The sequence below is a fragment of the Teleopsis dalmanni genome, chromosome 2, assembly GCF_002237135.1.
Source record: "Teleopsis dalmanni isolate 2A chromosome 2, ASM223713v2, whole genome shotgun sequence".
NCBI classification, from domain to species: domain Eukaryota; kingdom Metazoa; phylum Arthropoda; class Insecta; order Diptera; family Diopsidae; genus Teleopsis; species Teleopsis dalmanni.
The window spans coordinates 14,858,202-14,866,209 of record NC_051847.1 but is presented as its reverse complement, the minus strand read 5'-3'; the positions used below and the strand labels follow the sequence as shown (position 1 = coordinate 14,866,209).

The 8,008-nt window shown below is 26.7% G+C and overlaps 1 protein-coding gene across 1 annotated transcript; it reads right to left on the bottom strand.

Moving 5' to 3' along the window:
* Positions 1-2,129, bottom strand: LOC119673979 (persulfide dioxygenase ETHE1, mitochondrial-like; the record flags this gene model as incomplete). The annotated part of the gene is made up of 3 exons (XM_038085101.1): positions 1,630-2,129; positions 1,291-1,435; positions 1-74 (listed from the first exon to the last, which is right to left on the bottom strand). Coding segments are annotated over exons 1-3 (402 nt in total), but the record flags the coding sequence as incomplete, so codon positions are not given.
* Positions 2,130-8,008: the final 5,879 nt, after the last annotated feature.

Here is an 8,008-nt window from a genome sequence, read left to right as displayed (position 1 = left end):
TGATTGACAGCCAGGAAGCAATTTCTTCAGCCAACCACTGCCGGTTATATGGTCTGCATGCATGTGTGTATTGACTGAAGAAATCAAGTTGTTATATGTATAATTAATGTAATATAATTGTAAATGTGGATTTATTGCTATTATTAATGTTATGGCTACTTGGTTGCTATTGGAAATAGTTTTCTACAATTATTGGTTTGCGTGATGTTTGCTTGTAAAAGTTTGTAATTAAATGTTAGTAAAGCAAAAAAGTGATACGCCATGGATATATGTGTATAGATAATTAGGACAAACAATGTCCAGTAGTTAAATTAACTCCACGAAAGTGTTTGCTATATTTCACAAATTTGGTGAAATCATTTTTTTGATTTGTTATATAATTAGCTAGAACACGATAAATACGTTAACTTCATTTAATTTATTTAGTTAGTTACCATATTAGTATTTTTATAATTTTCTTGTTCATAAACATTTAGCTAATATATCTAAATATATCTATGGAAGAAAACATTGAAAAATATTTAAATAAGCTAACATCAAAAATGCTGATTCACGATGATCATTGTAAATTGTTTTTATTTTATTCATTGCTCATCAGAACAGTTTACTCTCTTCAACCTAATATTTCATATAAACATGTTTTATAGTTCAAAGGAAATTTGATCAGATTCTAAAATTATTTTCAAAATTTATAACGAAATTAATATTCATTGAATTTTTAGGTTTTAAAGGTCAGTGAAAGGGCGTTGAGCTCCAAGATATATTTTTAATTCTTAATAATTTCAACTCTACTTTTGGAGTACCTATATGTAAGCTATATGTATTGAATTTGGGTTTGAAAACCTTAAGTGATTTTTTTTAATTAATATTTTAAATTCATAATACTATTTGTTCTGCTATATATGTGATCTTATCATATATTTTATTAAATAAGTACTAAATTCGCTTTAAAAAACATAACTTTATCAAAATATTAATTTTTTGGGTAATATTCCACTGGTTAATCAGTAACCAAATTAGTTAAATAAAATCTAGATTTTATGATAACAATGGAAAAAACAAATGAAACGAAATAGTTAATAATATTTCCTAATTATGTTCTTAATTAAACATTTTTTCGCACTGATTCTGATAAAAATATATGTAATCAAAAAGTTAATATAGTTATCATATCGAAATATTTAGATATAAAGCTGGTATAGTTTATTGGCATACCATTAACAATATTACTTCAACAAAACTTTTTCTTAATAATACTGAATATTTCATATGTAACAATTTTATACATACGTGCATATTTTAGTGTTAATCCCAAATCCTCAACCAATTTTGCATCACGCTTGGCCTGCTCTAAGACAGGATCAATTATAACAGCTTCGTGTGTGTTGAGATCAGCTAAAAGGTAAGTGTATGTGCTACTTTCCGTATCGAAAAGCTTAAAACAGAGTTGTTTAATATTACATACTTTATAAAGCCAGTTTTAATTTTAAAGAATAATATTTAATCAGTTTATTGTAAATATATAACCACATGAAAATATTCAATACAGTGTATGTATTTTTGGGTATGTTTATATACACTTCACAATAACCTGACGCTTTATTTTTAGTACACTTTTAGTAGACTTACCTGTCGGAAGAAGAAATCGTTTGAAAAAGAAATGCGTGGTAACATTTTGGAATCTGCACTGCAATGGTGTAAGCGATATTTGTTTAAAAGTGGCGCAGTAGTTGGATTTAACGTTACAAATTTATTCGACTGCAACACTCCACGCCTAACTGCTGAAAGCAAACTGAGCGATGGTAATTTCATATTTTTGCTTTTTTAACTTTACACAATCTTCGGCGATAGTAAAACTTATTATTTGTTGTTGTTGTTGTGGTTTCAGCTGTTATTGCTTTTGTCGGCTAATCAAAATGATTGCTCAGTGAGTAACTTTGTTTGTGTATTGTAATAAAAACGCTTCGAAGTTTATTAAGTTTTGTTTTATGATTTAATTATTTATACACTTCTGTTTTGCTTCTTCGTTTCTACAAAGTATTTTTTGTTATTAAATTTTTATTGTTTCTATATTATTATTCTTGCTTTGATTCATTCATAAAGCTGTTTTTTCTTAAAACAAATATATTTTGTTTTTGTTTTTATTGCCAAAACGTGCCATGTAAAAATATTCTAAAAGTTATTAAAAAAATATTTGCAACACTTGTTTTAATCACTTTTGCATTTACAGAATGAGTTTCTTTCACTTTTTAATGTTTTAATTTCAGAAACTTTTTAAAATACATAAAATTTCATTGTAATTTTGATTTATAAAAATTGTATTTATTCTGCACATTTATCCACGGAACAGCTGGCACAGACTAACGAAAATCTGTTTTGATATGCCAAAAGTTTGGTGCGTAAGCTTAAAGCTTTTTTCCAAAACCTGTTGCTTAAAGCTTTATTGTTTATTTTTTAGTTATGTATGCGAAGTACAAAGAAATACGTACGTGATCTGTTTTATATACTTAATGGAGAACGTTTTTGTTTTTGTTGTTTATATTTACCTGTGTAAATTCGCGAAAATGCTCACACGAGAAATGTTAATATGCCGGTAAATCGGTTGATTAGCGACTTCAATTAACGAGAAAATTGATATCAACCGTATTATATTACAAAACAATATTTCAACTTTATCTTTGAGTTAATAAGTATATAAAAGCTGTTTATTATATATACAAATAAATTGATTGATCATATAATTAATTATTGGTGGTTGGTAATCAGGCCCGTAATCAGGAATTTACCTCGGGGCTCCTTCAGATAATTTCAGTACTTAATAAAATTTTTATATTAAATTTTTATATATTATATTCAATATATAACAGTGTTACTAATACTAAAAAAAAGAAAACAATATTCAAATTTAATTGCGGGAAATTTTTAAAATTTTCAGAACATTCGAATATGAATAATTGATTATATTCAACATGCTGTCAAAGTAGAATTTTATACACCTAAATTCACCACACTGTGGATTTAATAAAGCTTACAGATTTTGCAAAGATCATTCATAAACGATATCATCTCGATACATTGAAGCAAGGTTTTTTAAGATTAACTAAATTAAATACTGACTTATTTTCATTTTATATTTGAAATTATTTCAAACATATATTTATTAGCAACAAGTGGATGAAATCCTTGAATATAAATTTAAACGATTACCTGGAGAAAACTTTAAAATTTAAGTCGTGTTGAAAAAACTTTATTTTTTGTAAGATGTTCGGATATTTTAATATAAAAACTTTTTTAGAATTTACGGGTAACAGCTGCTTTAAAGTCCAATTTATTTTACACAAAAAGGGTGGAAAATTATATTTTTAAAAGAAAGTTCTCAAGCATTTATAACTGAAATTGTTTACTTTAAAGATAAGAAAATCCTTTTTACGATTTTAATATTCTAACTGTGCACAGAAGTAATTAAATGAAAAAAAAAATGCGTCTATAAATTTTAACTTCAGTACAAAATGTATTTACCTATGTACACTATTGATAATCATAGGATGATGAGGAAAATGAAAGGAAGCACATTACTCAAGAATTTTCTTTAAGCGTTCTTTGAGAGTTCTTAGCGCGTTCTTTTGTAACATCTGGAAAATACTCGTAAAAACTCTGTTTCGCAGCGTGACTTTTATAGTTTATGTGCTAGACAATAGGCGTTGAAAGGTCGAATTTTTATAAATAAATTCCCGAAAATTTATTTGAGGTTTTTATAATGTTTATATGCTGTGAATTGTTTAACGTTTGCTGTTTTTTAGTTTTGTACAACTTTCTCCGAAATTCTTGTGTAAGAGTTGCAGGGGTTATAACCTCTTAAAATAAATTACATATTGTAATTTGAAGCTAAATTAATTAGAGAACATTTCTCACAAAATTACTCATTCGTTTCCATCGTTACATGCTGAGATTAAAATTTTAGCAAATTAGATTTTTAAAAAGGTTATGTGTAGATACACGCAAAATAAGTAAATAACTAGATGAATATATGTCCAAAGATGTTAATGTAAGGAAACAAGTTTTTTTTTTGAAAGAGATATTTTTCAACTTGTTAGTAGAATAGAATTGATGTGGAGATATAATATTTGTGTAATTTTTTAAATTAGTTACTAACTTCATTACATTGCTTAATCTGGTATAATATGTATCTGTTCTTCGTATTAGAGTCATCTTGATAGATACCGACAGAGTTTTAGTGTTTATTTCTATGAATCAATCCATACAATATAGAGTTTTAGATATGTTAAATGGTAGATAATAGAAGATCCATACGAGTTTTAGATATGTTAAATGGTAGATAATAGAAGATATATAAAATATCGAGTTTTAGATATGTTAAATGGTAGATAATAGAAGATAGTAGTACTAGCTTATTTCAAGGGTATCAGTTCACTTTTGGTTTATAAAACAGGTTCTTTATGATGTCATAATAACTTTTATGATAACTATTGTGATAACCATTTTTACTAGATTCGGCTATGTGCTTTATATCTACATTGGATTTTCTTAGCTTTCTAATGTTAGAGTGGTCTTCTCATTACAGTTTATGTGTTGTGATGTATTATAAACTCAACTTTTTTGACTACGTATTCTATTAGATCAAAATAGTAACAGAAACTCATATAAAAATCACGACCTATGATTATTACGACCTATTATTAAAACCTTGTAATTATTTACGCAACAATTACGCCACCTATAATTCTAATGCTACTAAATATAGGGTCTTCTTTTAGTGATAATTTATATTCAAACAACGGCACTCAGCATTCGATAGTGAGTATGTCTAACATATCGATGATTTTCATTTAAATACTTATGTCCGAACAACGTTTACAATTATTTATATATGAGTATGTATTTATTCAAAATATATAGAATGTCAATTAAAAAATTTTTTTACACTATACACTACACTATGAGACTTTGTTGTTCATTTTTGTTTATTTAAATTTAAAAAGACCCAAAGACGAGTCATTAATATACTTTCGTCGATGTACTTTTAAAAGCGTAGAGTTTGAGTAGTGTTTCTATAAAAATATTAAAAATTGGTGTTACTGTTTATGGCGTCAAGAAAATACTCCGGATTTCAATGATATTCCGGATGTTGTCACATATTGAACTGTGGCATGGCATTCTAGATATTAATATTTATCGCGAGTATAAAAGTGACGTTTGTTGGTATTGGGCTCTGCTTATACGTCAATTATGATCCATCCATGTAAGCAAGCATTTAGAGCGCCTATTGTGGAATGCTGCTTTAAATATTTAAAAATCTTGTGGAAAATTTGAGTTCCAACCGAAATTAGCTATTTTAATGCGTTTTATAAAAATTCGATATCGAATAAAAATATATTTGATTGTTATGAGTGTTGTTGAAAAAACCACATACTCAGAGAAAACGCAGTATAACGAAATAATTCTATGGTTAATTTGATTAAATCAAATAGTAATTAAATAGTAAATTCTAGGATTTCTAATCACATAAAAAATTCGCTTTCATATTATAAGTACAGTAAATATTACAGTAAAATATTATTGTGATGGTGAAGGGATGGAGCATATCAACTTGCGATTGAATTGATGCTGTTGGGTTATAGGTTATAGATCTTAAAATTAGAGGAAGTAATGTCTTAAGAACCTCACACGTTTCTTATTATTACAAAATATATTATTTTTGTGAGTTAAACCTTGATTAATTTTTTTATTTCTTTTATTTGAATATAATATCATTACTGCTCAATTTCTATATTTTATATTATGTAATTATACAACTTCCGAAAAGTAATCAAAGAAGGTAACTGAACATAAGAAAAGTCAATTAGTTAATGTTGGGTTTAATGAACTTCCCAAAGCAATTGTAAATTGGTATGGTGTGTTTTTGTAATTTGGTGTGGCAATGCCTTTGTAATTTCAATTAAATGAGCTTAACTGAAAACCTTTTGAATTACTGAACAACAATGTTTTTATTACGTGTTAATAAATTTGAAAATCGATATGAATTGAATTAAAGTTTAATTTTTTTTAATAACGATAACATTTAAACAATTAAATTGTAATTTTATATTTTGCTTGAAAAGTACAGTCTACTGTCCATAATTTATGGATTTACTGAAGTTGGAAGGTTGATGTGTTTATAAAAAGTATTAAAATTAAATAATAGTCAAAAGTATGAGTAATTTTTTATATTAATTTTGTAAGTCATAAATTTTGTATTGAAAACAATATGTTTTCATATATTATTTGTTATTATTTTTTTGTTATCAATGTACAACTGAACCCTGCCATAAAGAAATGGTCAGTAGGGAAAGTATCGATAGTGTTTTTCTTTACATTCAAATATTTATTTATTTTGCAAATAATTAATTTGCTTTTCGCTTTCATGTTACAATTGAATGATTTTGTAAAGAAAGTCTTTAAAATAATTTTTTGCTAACTTATTGCATGCCGTAATAAAAATTAATATTTACAAGTATATACCACGAATGAGGCACGAATGTGGTTTTTTTTGTGTACAATTAATGTTACATTTGTCTGTATAGTTTCCATAATTAGACAAAAAGATACGTAGAAGACTTTCATAAATTACATTTTCAAATTTTTTTGGAAAATGGAAATTTAAATATGATTTGTAATAGTGAAATATCTTACAAAGAGTTTGAAGCACTTTTTGAATCGATAGCTAGCTTATAAATGAATACTTTACCAATATAATTAAACTTCAATCTTGTTGAAATATTTTTGCTTTGTAGTTCGCCCGCATGGTGATTTTGTACAAGAACACTTTTATTACGATTCTTTTCTTAGTACTATGACTGTAGTCCGACAAAATTTTATTTTAAAGATGTTAATATTCATCACCAACAAGTAGCTTTATAGTTCTTTAGGCTTTACCTTTATCTTCACTGTAGAACATAATAAATAGTTCAATCTTCACAGTGAGCGATGTCACCCAAGCGATCCTGCTTTTTGCTACTTTCCTAAAATTTTGTGCTTTCGTAAGACACTACACAGTCTATCCATCTAAGCTTAAATTTTTCTGGTGCCCTATAACACTGCGCAGGGAGGATAAAAATGGGTGTATTGTTACAGATAAAGGTAAACAGGTAGCAGTTTGAAAGCCTATATGAAGATACAATTCCAATTCTATAATACAGTTCATTTAGTACTAAAGTAATTCGTACAAAAATGATTAGAAAGCACAAGATGCTATCTAATTTGCAATCATATTATCATTACAATGAGTTTAATCATCAGGTTTACAGGACATGTCTGTGATAGAAGCCAGGTATGAAGACACAATTCTAATAAATCATTAACACGGATTTTACTTAGGACTAAAGAAATTCATACAGAAATTATTAGAAAGGACAAGATGCTATCTAAAGTGCAATCATATTATCATTAGAATGAGCTTAATCTTCAGGTTGTAATGAACTTTAAGTACAAAGCTTTAAACAAGTCCCTGACACAATCACTGAGTAGGTACATCTATCCAACAATGTCCATGACCACTAAATAAAATTATTAAAAAATAAATAAATAAAAAATTTAAAAACTTATTCAAATAGTTTTTTAAACCTTTTGCTTGTATTATTAATCAATAATAACAAAAGTTCTGTGATTTTTATTTTAAGAAAAATACTTGAATATATTCACATCCATGTTATTATTTGTAAATTTTTTTTTGTACTTCAGTCAATGATATAAAAGAATTAACATTTTTTAATAAAGCAAATTTTTGAAAGAAACTTTTTGAGCACATTTCAGTTTTGAATATTAAAACGACTGTTGCCGCTTTATATTCATTCATATTTAAATAGGATTTGAAGCATTGATAGTCTAATGGGAAACTTGTGTTATTCCGTCAGAGATAAGTTAATTAATATGATAAGTTAACTGTGATAAAATGTTGACAAAAGACGACATTCAGCTTTTTATTTATTATTGATTTTTGAAATGAACTTAC